This window comes from Somniosus microcephalus, chromosome 22 (genome assembly GCF_052327205.1).
Source record: "Somniosus microcephalus isolate GS21.2 chromosome 22, FLI_Smic_1.0, whole genome shotgun sequence".
NCBI lineage: Eukaryota > Metazoa > Chordata > Chondrichthyes > Squaliformes > Somniosidae > Somniosus > Somniosus microcephalus.
In genome coordinates this window covers 57397029-57414529 of record NC_141008.1, presented here as the reverse complement: position 1 = coordinate 57414529, position 17501 = coordinate 57397029, and the positions used below count along the sequence as shown (strand labels likewise).

At 46.9% G+C, this 17501-nt stretch overlaps 1 protein-coding gene across 1 annotated transcript in view; it reads left to right on the top strand.

Moving 5' to 3' along the window:
- Positions 1 to 17501, top strand: part of LOC147102416 (carboxypeptidase D-like) — a 256138-nt gene that overhangs the window by 200969 nt on the left and 37668 nt on the right. Inside the window, exons 24-27 of the mRNA XM_085964833.1 lie at positions 3666 to 3888; positions 7545 to 7645; positions 12956 to 13128; positions 16005 to 16189. Coding sequence (XP_085820959.1) covers positions 3666 to 3888; positions 7545 to 7645; positions 12956 to 13128; positions 16005 to 16189 — 682 coding nt within the window. The remainder of the gene's footprint in view (positions 1 to 3665; positions 3889 to 7544; positions 7646 to 12955; positions 13129 to 16004; positions 16190 to 17501) is intronic.

Sequence of the window (17501 nt, the reverse complement as noted above, 5' to 3'; positions counted from 1 at the left end):
GGTGGAACAGGCTTGACGGGCTGAATTACTTCCTACGTTCCTAAACACACAAAAGCCAATCTACTTTAATGCTGTGCAACACTCTTTAATTCATCACCTCGAGTAGCTTCCACCAGTGACAAACCTGTATCCACCGGTATTTCATCTTGCCAGTAAACAGATCACAATGTTCCTGCCAGACATGATTAACGATCTCTAATTGAACTGTGGTTTACATAGCTCAAGTGGAGAAAATAAAAAATTGCAACACTCACCCAAAATGCTTTACAGAAATTATAGTGACCTAATTGTTTGTGTTTAATATACAGGTTTTCGTTCCTACATATTTTCCTATGATCCTTCCCGGCCTTTAACTAGTCTCTCACTCTGCCCGCCCTTGCCTGTATCCAAGTGAAGGACACTGGACTTTCCCAGAGCTGCTTCCTCAGTCGTATGTTAAAAGGATTCAATAGGGTAGATGCGGAGAAATGATTTCCTCTGGTGGGGATAATCCAGAACAAGGGGGCATAATATTAAAACCAGAGCTAGGACATTTAGGAGTGAAATCAGGAAGCACTTTTTCAGACAATGGGGAGTGGATATCTGGAACTCTCCCCCCAAATGGCTGTGATTGCTGGAACAATTGGAGCTTTCAAAACCAAGATGGAGAGATCCTTGATCTAAGGGTATCAAGGTTTATGGTGCAAAGATGGGTAAATGGAGCTGAGGTGCAGATTAGCCCTGAGCTGGTTGAAAGGCGGAACAGGTTGAATGGCCTATTCATGTTTCTAATGTTCCTATGTTCTGGCAAAAAAGGTTCAATATTTTGATTCTGCAGTGACTCAGAGCCATTATCACTGTAACGTGAGCCTCAAATATGGTTCAGGCATTTACTGTAACTCACATATTCTTCCTGTATATTCTAGCTGCTTCCTCCTCCTTCCTCCCCACCTTTCCTGTAACCGGAACCAGTTTAGTTTCCTGTAAAATACATGAGACATGAGAGTGCCCCTATTGGATTTACGATCCTGAAATGAGAAAGCTATGAGATTTCAATGTTCAATTTTAAGGAATCCAATTTTACGTGGAAGGAACCAGCGCTGGGTGTGGTGACGGCGTGCAGCTCTTACAGATGCACTCATAGTTTAGAATTTAAAGATCAGGACGGCATCAAAGCTAAATAGAGTTGGAGAGAAGATAAATCAGGAAGCAGTGACTAGGCAGCTCAAGCTTGCAAGCGGAAAGAAAGAATAAGGGAGGCAAGAAGTTCCATGTTGCTGAGGTCATGGAATTTTACAGCACAGGAGGAGGCCATTTGGCCCATCGGGCCTGTGCCAGCTCTCTGTAAGAGCTATCCAATTAATGCCGTTTCCTTTCTTCACCCAGAGAGTGGTGAACCTGTGGAATTCTCTACCACAGAAGGCAGTTGAGGCCAATTCATTAAATATATTCAAGAAGGAGTTGGATATATTTCTTAAGGCTAAAGGGATCAAGGGATATGGGGAGAAGGCAGGGACAGGGTACTGAGTTTGGATGATCAGCCATGATCTCATTGAATGGCGGAGCAGGCTCGAGGGGCCGAATGGCCTACTCCTGCTCCTATCTTCTATGTTTCTATGTTTCCCCTTACGCTTCTACTTTTTTTCTTCTTCAAATATTTATCCATTTCCCCTTTAAAAAAAACTACAGGAAACTCTCGTTTAAACGACACCTAAATATCCGGAATTCTCTATTAACCGGCAAAATTCTCACTCTGAAAACAACACCTCAATAACCGCAATGTTGCCGAGTCCGAGTCTCCCGCGGTGGCCGAGTTAGTCAGTGGGGGTAGTTCTCCAAACTGCCACTACTTGGCTTCTTGGCGCTGTTGGAAGTCAGAACACCTCAATACCCCTGTAACAGGAGTTTGACTCTCCCGTGCTGCCGGTAGTCTCTTCTGATCCACCATTTTACAGGGGTACTGTGTGTCTCCCACGCTGCTGGTAGTCATTGCATTGAATTACCCTCAACTGGCAGTACTGTACTTAATCAAGCATCTTCCACCATCCATTTAACACAACATTCTGTAGGTGAGTACCCAATTACTGTATACTGCACATTTCTTGATTTTTTTATTATTCTTTGTTAAAAATAGCCTCAGTAGATAACCCTCTCCGTCATCCAGAATTTTTGATCAACCGGCAACACGCCGGTCCCGTCAGTGCCGGATACCAAAGAGTTTCCTGTATTATGGATTCTGCTTTCACCAATGTCGGTGGTCAGTGTATTTGGGGGCCCAGAAATGCGATGACGGCGTGCTCATTTTACAGGCGTGAAACAGCCGCCAAAGCGTCTAATATGGTGGGTGGCGCACGCGCATTCTGAGCTGGCGGTGCACCTCCTGTTGTATTGCTAAAGACATCAAAAGAGGTGTCCAGGGTCCATGCCTGAAACAGGCGTTAAGCCTTTTGAATAGGCAACTAAGGGGCCTAACGCTCGTTTGACACCACCTTTGCCAAATTGGTTTCCCCTGAACACAACCGGTGGCGGAACCAGCTGCGTTCAGGAAAACCAGGTCTACATGTGGCCCGACCAGCGATCCTTAAAGGGAAAGCTGCAGTCCGCCACCAGAAAGGTATGTTTTAAAAGAAATACTTACACCTCAGTGTGGAGCTGGGAGGTGCAAGAGTGTTCCTGCTGGCCACCACTCACCCACCCCCTCCCCCCCCCGCCCCTTCCCACAGCCCCCCGCCCCCAATCGCTGCCTCGACCGCCCTCCTGATCACTGCCTCAGCCCTTCCCCCAGCCAAACCCCCCCTCTCCCGATTGCTCCATGCCTCTCGCGGTTGCCCCCCCACCATCATTTCCCGATCTCACCCCTCCCTCCCTCTCCCAGTCACTCCCCCTCCCTGTAGTTCAAGAACCATCATATGAAACACATCAAAACATTCAGATAGCAATATGAGCCATTAGCGTGAAGCTCTGACAGTTTATCAGTGTTACTGAAACTCTGGGATGGATTGCTACCTGGACACTGCTATTTCTGTATTCTGTATAATATACCTGTACAAATAGTGACTGATTTTTCAAAATTAGACGGGTTATCTTGTAAATTCTAAGATGATAGGGTCCTGTGATTGAGTCCTGTGACTTGTACTGCAGTGACACGTTACCACATGACTTAATCTACTGGGATATTGTACCATGTGACTCAATCTATTGGGATATTGTACCATGTGACGTAATCTACTGGGATATTGTACCATGTGACTCAATCTACTGGGATATTGTACCATGTGATTCAATCTACAGGGATATTGTACCATGTGACTTAATCTACTGGGATATTGTACCATGTGACTTAATCTACTGGGATATTGTACCATGTGACTCAATCTACTGGGATATTGTACCATGTGACTCAATCTATTGGGATATTGTACCATGTGACTTAATCTACTGGGATATTGTACCATGTGACTCAATCTATTGTGATATTGTAACATGTGACTCAATCTACTGGGATATTGTACCATGTGACTCAATCTACTGGGATATTGTACCATTTAACTCATACAAAGCTAATTTTGACATCACTCTCACTGAGGGAAATGACATACCTTAATGTTTCACAACTATCCAACAAAAACTTATAAATTTATGATCTCACTTTCTTCTTCATGATTTCTGTCTTTTCTTCATTGTAGGTAACAGCAGATGGCTATCTGCCAGCCCAGAGGAGTATTTCGATTATCAGTATCCCAAGGGTTCCCTACAATGCTACAGTGGCAAACTTTGTACTGCAGACAAATCCGTGCTGGCCAGGATATACTTACCACAGCTACGATCAGCTCCATACCTTCCTGCTCTGCATTCAGCAGCATCAGCCCAGCATCACCTACCTCCACACCATTGGAAAATCAATTCAAGGTCAACGGGAATTGTTCGCACCACGTGTAGTGACTCCCACAGGGTGGGGTGGGCAGGAAAGTTGTCTGTTGTGGGATAATTTTGATGGGGTGTGACATGAATCAGTCATTCATGAAAGAAAGACTTATGAAATAATACTGAGCGGCCTACGGGTGGCGATGTCCAGGGAGAGTATAAATACTCGGGCACGGGCCCAGCTTGCGCAGGACATTCTTAACAGGAACTAGTAAAGGACATAACTAGACCTCCATGTTGTAAAACAGTTGATTAAAGCTTTGTTTAACGCTTAGACCAAGTGCCTAGTAGTTTTCTGACGTCAGGGTGATTTTAGGAATTTTCACTTCCAGTACAGAGCTTTGCCAGTAGGGATGGAAAATTGGGGGTGGTTGGATGGTGGGGAGGGGTGGATGTGGACAGGTTTGGGGGTTGGGGAGTTGTGCATCCCTGAATACTCGATGTGTGCTCCTAACAGACAAATCACAAATTTGTAAAATGGCCCCTTGGGTGCAGAGCCGTCCATGAGGCCCCATCGGGAAGAAAAGAATCCTTTGATGTTTGAACATTTAAAAACTCTGAGAAGTTCACAGGTTGCTTACTGTATAAAGCATCCAAAAGGATGAGTTTTTAAAGAGGTTACCGGCCAACATGTATTTCAGTATCTCAGGGAGATTGTAGAAGGAGCTCACGGTGTGGGATCCATATTAGGAACATAGGAACAGGGGTAAACCATTCAGCTCCTCGATCCTGTTCCGCCATTCAATGAGCACATGTCTGATCTGTATCCTAACTCCATCCACCCGCCTTGGCACCATATCCCTTAATACCCTTGGCTAGCAAAAAATCTATCGATCTCAGATTAAAATTGTTAATTGAGCCCCAGCATCTACTGCTTTTTTTATGAGGGAGAGTTCCACACTTCCACCACCCTGTATGTGAAGAAGTGTTTCCTAACTTCTCTCCTGAATGGCCAGGCTCTGATTTTAAGGTTATGTCCCCTTGCCCCAGACTCCCCCATGATTTGCCTTCGCTCTTGAAGTGAGACAGAATGGGTTTTAGATGATGAAAGTCCATCGGCCCGTTTTAATTTCATCCCATCAGAACACCAGCCCTCCCTCCCATCTCCCCATTACACCAGCCATCTCCTCTTAACTGAGCCCGGGGTCCTGGCCTCATCCGTCTCAACCTGTTCCAACCGTTGATTGCTCCCTGTGCAAGGAAATGCTTTCTGGCATCTCTCTTTCCCTTCACAACTTGCCCTCTTGTAACTCTCCGGCTGTATCTGGAAGTCGCTGGGTCTGTCGTTAATATGTTTTAGCTGAAAGATTTGGACAAAAAAAAAATTCAAAATGGCCGCTGATCCTTTCCTGCAGTTATTTATGATTTATTTCCTTAATGGCCACGCTGGGAAAGGCCCTGACTTACTGATGAGACACACGGTCTTGGATCCAATACAGAGGACATGCTTCTGCACACACTCCACGCAGATAGGGGGCAGGATTTTCATTGGGCTGTGGAGGCGGGATTGGAGGCATGTGGGGGGGGTTAAAATCCCGAAATCGGGGGGCACGAACCCATCCCGCCCCCAACCCGCCTCCATGCCAGTTTCAAAGGAGGTGGGTACCCGACCCGCACTGGGACCCGCCTCCCCGAGGCGGGAAGGGGATTAGCGCCAATTAACTGCCTGTTAAGAGGTAGTTAACAGGCCAGTTTTTAGCCTAATCCCTATTTTCATTCTTGAAGTGTGGGATTCCCGACGGCTCCAAACCACGCCAAGTTAGTGAGGCGGGCCGTCGGGCTGAAGGGCTTGGAGGGGTCGAGATGTCCGGTGAGTGATGGGTGCATGAGTGCAGAGGTAAGTGTGTTTGGTGAGTTTAAAGTGTTTAAAGAAGTTTTACTTACCTTTACAGCCTTCCTTCCTTCAGGTCTCGGGAGTCCCTCATCTCACCGGCACAGAAAGCAGAATGGCCGCGATCTGTCAAAAATTGCAGCATTCAGCTTTCTGTTCTGGGGAGATCTCTAAATCATCCTGAGAGGAAGGAATTAACTTAGAGTACAGATTGTCAGTGTTTGACAGCTTCAAACAGCTGTCAAACGCTGATATTTCATCTGTCAAAAGGTCTTGACAGATGAAATGTCAATCTGTGACGTCACCTGTTGCTGGGTGGCCCTTAATTGGCCTGCTGAGCCCGCTGGGCGGGCTCAACAAGGTCAATCAAGTGAAAATCGTGTGGGTTGGCTACAACTCGATGGAGGCGGGACGACAACCCGAAAGTTGTAGTCCCGCCTCCTACCCGCCTCCTCAATGAAAATCCAGCCCAGAATGTGTGTCTGCTCTTTAACTCTTTAAGGGGCATGATTGAAATTAATCCTTAGTTTTAAGCTGCAGCAGCTCTCGTTGAACAGCGATGGGGTTGAAATTGTTCCTCGTTGGGCCTGTTTTACAGGTGTAAAAACAGGATGCAACGAGGCCCAGTTTAGGGGACCAAGGTCCTGTGCCCCAAGGGTGCCTTAAAAAGCGCCCAAACCAAAATTGGGCCAGGCTATTTTTCAGGCATCCCTGGCGGCTGCCTAAAACAGGCATTAGGGCCCATATATATATATAAGGGGCCTCGTGCCTGTTCTAGGTCGCCTTACGGATATTGGGTTGCGGCACCTTCCCCCCACTCCGCCACCCCCGCTATTCTGCCCCAACCACCCCCGCTCTTCTGTCCCCGCGCGCACGGCGGCCTGAAATTAGTTACTACCAAAGGGCGAGCTGTTTGTAGAGGCGTGACAGGCTGGAAGGTCGCCAACGTTATTTAGATGAGGCCCGGGGGCTAAATTCAGGCCTGCCTCGGGGCCTCCCGGTTCGGGCGAGCATTACGGCCGCATCGCCGCCTTTGGCGCCGACGAGTTTCCACCCCGACGCCACAAACTCACTTTCAATTTGTGGACGCAGCCATCCTCCCTGCAATAGGCCGCTCTAGACCGTCATTTACACAATACAACCCAGCTCAGACTGACGGGAGTGAAAATCCCCACCCACTGCCAGCTGTAAACGGAAATAAAAGGCACAAGTCTTAAGCCAGGTCCGATTAGGGTTGCCAACCCTCCGGGATTGCCCGGGAGTCTCCAGGAATTGAAGATTAATCTCCAGGACACTGCCTCGAGCAAACCCAGGAGAAAAATCATAGGGATATTAAACAAAAGTGTGTTTTTTTAATACTTTCATTTATTAGTTATAAAAATATTGGCGGTGGGGGGCGGGGAAGAAAAGGCTGTTTCACGAACAGTCATGGTTAATCCAATTGGGTAACAAAGAGTCTGTTCCCTTTCCAATTGGTGTAGGAAGTCAGTGCGTCCGGAGGATGGACCAGTGGCGGGAGGGGGTGGTTTGAAGCCTTCAGGAATACAGCCAACCAGAGTTGGCAGGCCCAGGTCTGAGTGAACATGGGGCAACAGCACACGATCCCCATAGCTCCTTTAAAGTCTTGCGGTAGAGTGGTCCCTATCGAAGGCTGCTTTCCGGCACACTGTTGGGCAGAGTAGAGCGTGCACAGAGGGTGGTAGCACAGTGGAGCCTCGCACTGTAGATTTTGCTGAATGAAATTGAGCTTTATGCTGGTGTTTCCATTTCTGAACGTTTCCTTAATCACGTTTCTTCTTTGGCTCCACAGGCAGGGACCTCTGGGTGATGGTCATTACTGGGCGCAATCCAAAAGAGAATCTTGTTGGTAAACCCAATGTGAAGTACGTGGGAAACATGCATGGCAATGAGGTGCGGACTTAACTCCTTAAAGTAAAAAGGAACATTCTTTTTAAAAGGCCCCTAGGCAATCGGTATTCATAGCAGTGTCGCACCTCCTGACTCCCCAAAGCCTTTCCACCATCTACAAGGCACAAGTCAGGAGTGTGATGGAATACTCTCCACTTGCCTGGATGAGTGCAGCTCCAACAACACTCAAGAAGCTCGACACAATCCAGGACAAAGCAGCCCACTTGATTGGCACCCCATCTACCACCTTAAACATTCACTCCCTCCACCATCGGCGCACCGTGGCTGCAGTGTGTACCATCTATAAGATGCACTGCAGCAACTCACCGAGGCTTCTTTGGCAGCACCTCCCAAACCCGCGACCTCTTCCACCTAGAAGGACAAGGGCAGCAGGCGCATGGGAACACCACCACCTCCAAGTTCCCCTTCAAGTCACACACCCTCCTGATTTGGAAATATATCGCCAATCCTTCATCGTCGCTGGGTCAAAATCCTGTAACTCCCTCTCTAACAGCACTGTGGGAGCACTTTCACCACATGGACTGCAGCGGTTCAAGAAGGTGGCTCACCACCACCTTCTCGAGGACAATTAGGGATGGGCAATAAATGCCGGCCTTGCCAGCGACGCCCACATCCCACAAAAACAAATTAAAAAAATACGAGGTGCAAATGACAGAAAATAAGTCAGATAAAGCATTTCTGTCGTTTACATAAGATTGCAATATACCCATCCATAAATGGGCAAATGTATTGTATGCCGCCTTCACTTCCAGAGAGTAGGGAGCCAGCAGATTGAGAGCACCACTTCCAAATTGTTTAGGGTGCCCCAGAGCCGTCCAGGGAGCACGCCTGGATCTAGCCTTTGGCCCATTTGTTATGCAAATCGAGGGCCCAATGGCGTTGGCAGGCCCCTTTCCCACATTCAATCGCAACATGCACAGAGCATGCTGCGCGCAGTTTTCTCCGGCCTGAAGCAGACAAACCAGCAGTCCTCCACCATTTTGAAAAATGTCACTCCCCTGAATGCGGAGCTGGGAGGTGCAGGAGTGCTCGTCCTAGCTCCACATTTGAAACCCCACCCCCTGATCTCCTTCCACGCCCCCCTCCTCCCCCACCACCCCCGACTCACAGTAGGCCCAGTGTTCCCGCCGGCTGACTTTCATCCTCTTCATGCACTGCCGCAGCGGGTGGCTCACGCCCCCCAACAGGCCAGCCATGTGCTGATGACGCCAGAGGACCAATTCCGCGTGGCCCTCTCGCACATCAGTGCGAATTCAGGCGCGAACCAATTCGTAGGCCTTGCTTGTGTGATATCTTGCTACATTCCACAGTGAGCTCTGTTCATGCTGTACATCCCCTTCCTACACAGTGGACTCTGTTGACACCGTGCCTGATCATCAACATTCCTTTCTCATTTATTCCCACAAACTGTGAGCATGAGCTCATCCAAAAACTCTGCTGCCTGTATCTTAACCTTCACCAATCCCATTCATCCACCGCCCCTGTGCCCGCTGACCTAAGTTGGTTCCCGGCCCGGCAAAGCTTCAATTTAGAAATTTTCACCCTTGTTTTCGAATCTCTCCATGGCCTCGCCCCTCCCTATCTCTGTAACCTCCTCCAGCCCTCCGAGATCTCTGCGCTCCTCTAATTCTGGTCTCTTGCACATCTCTGATTTTAATCGCTCCACCGTTGGCAGCCGTGACTTCAGCTGCCTGAGGCCCTAAGCTCTTGTATTCCCTGCATAAACCTCTCCACCTCTCTCTGTTCCTTTAAGACGCTCCTTAAAACCTACCTTTTTGACCGGGCTTTTGGCCACCTATCCTAATATCTCCTTACATGGCTCGTGTCAAAATTGGTTTGATGACGCTCCTATGAAACACCTTGGGACGTGTTACTACTCTAAAGGCGCTATTGTTATTGAATCCTGCCTGTCACAGTACTCAGAGACTGACCTTGTCCTGATTGCAGTTTTGGTCGCCTTATCTGAGGAAGGATGTTCTTGCCATGGAGGGAGTGCAGCGAAGATTCACCAGGCTGATACCTGGGATGGCAGGAATAATGTATGAAGAGAGATTGGGCCGATTAGGCTTATATTCGCTAGAGTTTAGAAGAATGAGAGGGGATCTCATTGAAACTTATAAAATTCTAACAGGACTAGACAGACTAGATGCAGGAAGGATGTTCCCGATGGCGGGGGAGTCCAGAACCAGGGGTCACAGTCTAAGGATAAGGGGTAAGCCATTTAGGACTGAGATGAGGAGGAATTTCTTCACCCAGAGAGTGGTGAACCTGTGGAATTCTCTACCACAGAAGGCAGTTGAGGCCAATTCATTAAATATATTCAAGAAGGAGTTTGATATATTTCTTAAGGCTAAAGGGATCAAGGGATATGGGGAGAAGGCAGGGACAGGGTACTGAATTTGGATGATCAGCCATGATCACATTGAATGGCGGAGCAGGCTCGAGGGGCCGAATGGCCTACTCCTGCTCCTATCTTCTATGTTTCTATGTTTCTATGTTTAACCTCTACATCTACTACAGAATCAGTTTACTATGCACACATGGCTATGGCAATTCCACCTGCTGTGCCAACTCTTACGGGTCTTGGACTATTCCCACTGGAGAAGAGACGGTCAAGAGATTTTTTTTAATTCGGGAGGGAATGGCTACTTTCTCCGGTGGGGAGTCAATCAATTTAAAAATTGGCACTAAGAGCGAGGAGAGAGGTGAAGAGAAATTTCTTTAGGCAGTGAGTTTTTAGATCACGGAATGCTTTGCCACAGGGAATGGTTGGCGCAGAGAACATGGAATTCTTTTAAGGGAAGGATAGAAAAACATTTGAATCAGTGGAAGATACAGGGATGTGGGGAGAGCGTGGGGCAGTGGGACTGGTTTTTGGATTTCTCCAGCGAGGAGCCAGTACAGACACAATGGGCTGAATCGCCTCCTGCGCTGTAAACCTCTGTGGTTCCGTGATTCTTCGATGGCCTGTATGAGATTACCATTCACAGCGGTGTTGGTGTATCATAGAATTCAACATCGTGGCCATAGCCACAAGGCGACAATGCCAACTTTATTCCTAACAGGAATATGCCGAGGCCGCACACCTGAAGTGGGGCCTTGCTAGGTGTGAGCGTGGGTCAGAGAATCGGGGCTATGGTGTCAAAGTCCCCCTCTCCGACTAGTGCGAGGACCGGCACTGGGAATGCAACCTCGCCTGTGTTTGCAAACGAAAGATTGTGCAATGCCTTTGCTCTGGGACTATCGCCAGCATTAATCACATGCACGTTAACCTGCAAACATTTTAACAACTACCGCTTTACAAGTACCACAGCCAAACAATGGTGCCTGTGTGATGTGCCATAAATACAGCAATCTTGAAACACATTGCTTTTTATTTGACCATTTAGTCAGTTGCAAAACCCTTCTATAATATATTAAAAATCTTGTATCTGCATGCACTTCCTGCTAAACTTTTTGCATTATAAATTCCTGTGTCCGCATTCAGAATGCAGCTTCCTATGCAAACTAATTAAACCTTCCTGCTAGTGGAAGCCAGTAGTTTAAGGAATCTATAATGAAATTATAAAAATAAGGACAGACGAGGGAGATGTAATTCAGTCCCCATTTTAAAAGATATATATCTATGACTTTAAAATGGGGACTGAATTCCATCTGTCTGCCCTGGTCCAATCATCCCCCGGCCTCTAACATCACTTCATCCTGAAGCCCACGCATGGTATGGCTCCCCCTGTACAATGCCATTGGCCTTCATCTATTATTAGATTAAATATTCTTTAATTACATACATTTATTCCTGCCCGTGTTATTTTTGGAAGGGTTTTGTTTTGGTACAATGGAAGTACTGTGGAATTCATTATCCAGCCTGGAACAAGCTCGCTCGTTCTTGCCATGATAAAGCTGGCGCTGTTCATTCACTTCGTACCATCCCTAGGTGCAGCTGTCAGTGTTTCAAGTTACGAGATACACTGGCCACTACATTGTGTAATCACCAGTTACTGGAATCGTTCAATTACTGAAGAAAGCCTTCACTCTAATCCAATCTCGTTCAAGAAACCCCACTTATTATTTTATTTTAAATATAGAGCTGGCAACCTAATATTAGCCAAAATTAAAATGGAATTACTATAATAAATCTGGGACTGCTTCACACTGATACCACACTGTACAAAAATAGAAAAAGGTTTGCTCAGCCCTGACACCCCTGAATGTGGGTACAAAAGTTGAACTACCCCCCCCCCAAAAAAAATGAAATTATTCCTTAATCACTTGTGCTGTTTATCAAATATGCTATACTATAACCCCCCGCCCAGGCGCTGTTCATGGTAAGTTAGATATTATATTGTTTTGTAAGGTCAGAAGTATTATACCACGTAATGCACACTGTATTAATCTGCCATTTCTTCACTCCACCATTGGCGGCCGTGCCTTCAGCTGCCTGGGCCCTAAGCTCTGGAATTCCCCCCCCTAAACCTCTCCACCTCTCTGCCTCTCACCCATCCCTTTAAGACGCTCCTTAAAACCTACCTCTCTGACTGCCTGTCCTAATATCCCCTCTGTGGCTCGGTGTCAAACTTTGTTTGATAATCGCTCCCGTGAAGCGCCTCGGGACATTTTACTATGTTAAAGGTGCTATATATAAATGCGAGTTGATGTTGTTACTGAGGTGTGTCTGTGACTGCAAAGCCAGAAACTCTAATTGTTAAGTAAACAGAACCTCAGGTCAGTCAGAGTTTCATTGATATTTGGTCATGATACTTTACAAATTACAATGTGTTTGTCAGCCTTAGGCTCCACTTGTGAAGCACATAAGACTTTAAGATTGTTTTGCAACTGTAGCCAAGTGTGATAACTGTACATGCTGATGTACCATTTTAATACTGATATATCCATAATATATTAAAAATGCTACATAGAGTGCACGCTGACTTCCTGTAACACTTTCCCAGTCACATTGTTGATAGCACCCCTACTGTTTTCCTCGATACTGCCCATCCTCTGAGTCACCATGAGTAATGCCACAGGAAATTTGCTAGTAATATATTAAAAGATGTTGCATATGGCGAGCATTTCCTGTAAGTGCCGCACTTAGTTCCTGCAGCACTTTATCCGTCACGCTTTCCCCATCACGCTTTTTTTATTGGCAACGCTCCACTTATGAAACAACCAAGTCACAGTGAGCAAAAGCTGCAAGAAAATGGCCAGCATTATCTAGATAAAGTTGACCACAGCGACATCGTGTGGTAGGAGGGTTACTTTAAATCATCTTAACGTGATCTGTTTATCTGACAGGTGGTAGGCAAAGAACTTCTTGTACACCTGATCAACTGCTTTACCACAATGTATGGCTTTGACGAGGACCTAACGACCTTCATTGACAACACTCGGATTCACATCGTGCCTACCATGAATCCAGATGGGGCAGAGGTTTCAGACCCTACTGATTGCTATGGGACAACGGGGAGGTAGAGCTCTCCGTATTAATGTATTTTAGCAGTAAATATGTTTTGAGGGCAATGCATTTGGTCTTTATCTTGTTAACCATGAGAGCACCAGCAGTGTGTGCCACCCACACTGGCTTGGAATTTCTTTGCTGGAGGGAGATTTCAGATTAATTAAGTTGCAGGTACATTTATTTTACAAAACACTTGTGAAACATCACATTCAGTCTTTATTTTTATTCATCCTTCAGATATGGGCGTCGCTGGCAAGTCTGTCATTCATTTATTAATATCTTTTACAGAGCACCGCAGTTAGTTTCGAAAATCAGCTCCGGCCTAGAAATTCAGTTGGGCGCGCCAGCCGTTAGCGCCTTAGGAGGAGTAGATCTCGAGCGCTAAGCGCTTAGCGCCCGGGCGCAGCGCGATCTGTGCCTCACCCCAACTTCAGTAGACATTTAGCGCCGGCGCAAAGTCTTAGCGCGCGCCCTGCTGCGCGCGCAGATCATGACGTCATTTCGTCGTGCAACGCCCTTTGTGCGCCTGGAATCGGAACTTCACTTGCGCCGCCCCATTGTGCGCCGGGCGGCCCTAACGACTGTGAAGTGGAACGGTACACAGCCGAGGCGGGCCGCGGGGAGCACAAATTAAAGGGCACTCCTGCAGTAGAAAAGGCAGCCGTTTTGCAACACTTTGTGAGAGACAAAGATGGAGATGCTGGAGGAGGAGGAGGAGGAGGAGGTGTTGTTGTTGTTGTTGTTCCGGTACCACATAACAAACTGATGGAGAGAAGCCCTCCCCAACAACACAAATACAGCAGTCTCGGCCTTTCAAAAAACCAAATCCACCCTCCCCCTTTAAGAGCTCACCGGAGCCAGAGTGTCTGCCGTCAATCAGCAGCTCGCCGCACCTGCCCTGCGCCCACCTTCCGGTGTTAGCGCCCGGGCCGCCGGCTTAGCGCCTAAAGAGAGCCGTGCATCGCCAGTTTTAGCGCTCGAGCAAACTCTTAGGGCGAAGCTAATGAATATCGGGGAAGTGGCCTCGAATTTGCACCGGGCGCAAACTTTAGCGGCCGCCCGACTTTACCGCCCCAAAAGTGGCTATAATGAATTTCTAGGCCTCCGACTTTTTCACTCAGTTCTTTTAGTCACACTTCTCATATCTTCCTCCAACTGTACTACAATATATGCCAGACTCTTGTGGGTTGCAATCATTCTCTGCAGCCCTAGTAATGGACACACGAACGACTTTCTATAAAGTCATTCTGTCCACCATTTTAACAAAGCTCTTAGCCCACTTAGAGTAGCTTCATTACAAGATCATAAGATCCACGCAGATAAGAAAGGCCATTGGGCTCATATTAATTCATCTGTCTGGGACAGCCTTACGCTCCTCCCATTGCAGCATCTCCACCACCGGCGCACCGTGGCTGCAGTGTGTTCCACCTACAGGATGCACTGCAGCAACTCGCCAAGGCTTCTTCGGCAGCACCTCCCAAACTGCTTCCACCTAGAAGGACAAAGTTACCGTTTACTAGTTTGAACCCATGTCCCCTTGTCTATTTTAAAGTAGCATTCCAGATTAGCCTTTTCTATAACATTTACTATTTTTATACTTCTCGAAGATCACCCCCTAGACACCTCCTTTATGGGCTGAAAAGCCCCGGTTTGTTCTTTGTTTCCTCACAACTCAGGCCTTTAACACTAGAGACCGGCCGTGTGGCTCGTCTCTGCCCTGCCTCCTGGGATTGAATGTCTCCCTTGTTTCTTGGCAACAGATCTAGACCAAGGTGCGGTCTGACCAGCGCATTGTACAGATAATGTTGATCATGACTTTCACTGACTTCTATTTTGCTGTTTCGGCTATATAAATCAACATTCTTACAAAAGCGAAACACTGCGGATGCTGGAAATCTGAAGTAAAAATAAAAACAGAAAATATTCAGCAGGTCAGGCAGCATCTGTGGCGAGAGAAACAGAGTTAAAGTTTCAGGTCGATGACCTTTCCTCAGAATCACAGAAACCCCACAGTGCAGATAGAGGCCATTTCAGCCCATCGAGCCTGCACCGACACATATCCCACCCGATCCCTGTAACCCCTACACCAACACATATCCCACCCTATCCCCGTAACCCCACATATTTAATCCCCCTAACACTAAGGGTCAATTTATCATAGCCAATCAACCTAACTCGCACATCTTTGGACTGTGGGAGGAAACCGGAGCACCCGGAGGAAACCCACGCAAACACGGGGAGAAAGTGCAAACTCCACACAGACAGTCGCCCGAGGCCGGATTCGAACCCGGGTCCCTGGCACTGTGAGGCAACAGTGCTAACCACTATGCCACTGTGCTGCCCTTTTGTTTGGATGATGGTGCGAGGCAAAAGGGGGTGGTAATGGGACAAGGAAAGAAACAAAAGATGGGTCTAGAGGAGCTGTAAATGATAACGGCAGAACCATCACCAACAGCTGCTGTCTGAAAAAAATCAACATTATATTGGCTTTGTTGATTGCTGCTCTCAGACATGTTGGGGAGGAACTCTCCTCTGAGTTACGGCCCGTTTTGGGACGGTAAAAATGGGTTCTTTAAGGCAACCGGCTCAAATCTGCCCCCCAAAATCTGCACCCACATTCTCCTGCCAAAAAAACTGCTAGTTCTCATTAAGATCCACTAGAAGTGCAAACTGCCCCATGCAAATGGGGCCAAGGGAAGTGGCCAGCCCCTTCGACCCACTTCCCTCCATTCCTGCTCCAAATCCATCCCAAATAATTAACAGCGCTATAAATGTGCTTAATGTGCTCAAACCGACTGGAAGTGTACATCTTCCACAAATGTAAATGTGTCATGCACAGTGACCTGCTTGTTTGCTAAATTCACTCTGCTGTTTGTAACCTGACAGGTACAACGCCAGACAGGTTGACCTCAATCGGAACTTTCAAAATGTTTTTTCTAAACAGCAGCCAAAATATGAAAAGGAAACTCTTCTAATGATGAACTGGATAACCAGTGAGAACTTTGTCATTTCGGCAAACCTTCATGGAGGTGCTCTTGTAGCTAACTATGGCTATGATAATATACCAGATGGTAATGATTGCTCTCTTCTTCATATCATTGTCGTGATTGCTAGATTGTTAAATCTATTTATTCAATCCGGTCATAGAGGAAATGGTTCAGGTGACTAAATGTACATATGTTCCTCAGTCAGAATGAGATGCTGTAATTGTCAAACCCCAACTTATTTACCAACAATGTACTGTGGGTTTTTGCAATTCTCGCTTAGCTACAAGAATGTGAGGCATCCCTCGCATAGATTAGGCTTTTATTCCATTGAGTGTAGAAGATTAAGGAGTGATCTAATTGAGGTGTTTAAAATGATTAAAGGATTTTATGGCCCGTAATTTCCGAGAGGAGGCATCCTGCGTGCGGATGCCTCCTCTCGGAAAAAAATCTACACCCTTACCTGAGGGCTCCCGAGGTCCGGACTCTTCCACTTCTGGGCCTCTCCTGGTGTGCGCGCGCAAAGGCCCAGGTATCCCAGGGGCGCAGGCAGTTCGCAAGCGACCCTGTGATCACATGGGCCAGGCGAGCCTGTGGGAGAAGGGAATCCTCCTTCATACTTTTGACAGGTAGACCTGTCAAAAGTATGAATGGGGAATCACTGAAAAAAGACACTACAACATTAAATTTAAAAAAATTTAAATCACGTTTTTAAAAGGTGTTAAAAAAATAATTAAAGTTTTTTACGGGGCTAAAAATAAACTTACCTCTTTTAAAAGTATTTTTACATTATAAATGAGTGAAATTTTTAAAAAACTTTTTAAAATTCTTATGCTGGTAAAAGCAGGCCTTACGCCGCCTGCTTTTACCAGGCATAAGATTTTTAAGTGTTTTCAGCGGGCAGAGGTTCTTCAGAAAGCGGAACTCTCCACCTGCAGAGGCCCTTCTCCAGGGCAGGCGTCTGATCTGTGAAGAGGATTCTTGTCAGATCGGAAATGCCGGTTTTCAGCACATGCGCTTTGCATGCCTGTAACCGGCACTTGCAAGGCCCCTACATGTTTGTACACACCCGTAGGCATCGGAAATTACGGGCCAATAGGATAGATAAAGAGAAATTACTTCCTCTGGTGGAGCAGTCCAGAACAAGGAGGCATAACCTTAAAATTAGAGCTAGGCCATTCAGGGGTGATGTCAGTAAGCTTCTTCATGGAAAAGGTAGTGGAAATCTGGAATTCTCTCCCCCAAAAAGCTGTTGAAGCTGGGGTGGGGGGGGGGTCAATTGAAAATTTCAAAACTGAGATTAATAGATTTTTGTTAGGCAAGGATATTAAGGGTTACAGAACCAAGGTGGGTAGATGGAGTTAAGGTACAGATCAGCCGTGATCTAATTGAATGGCGG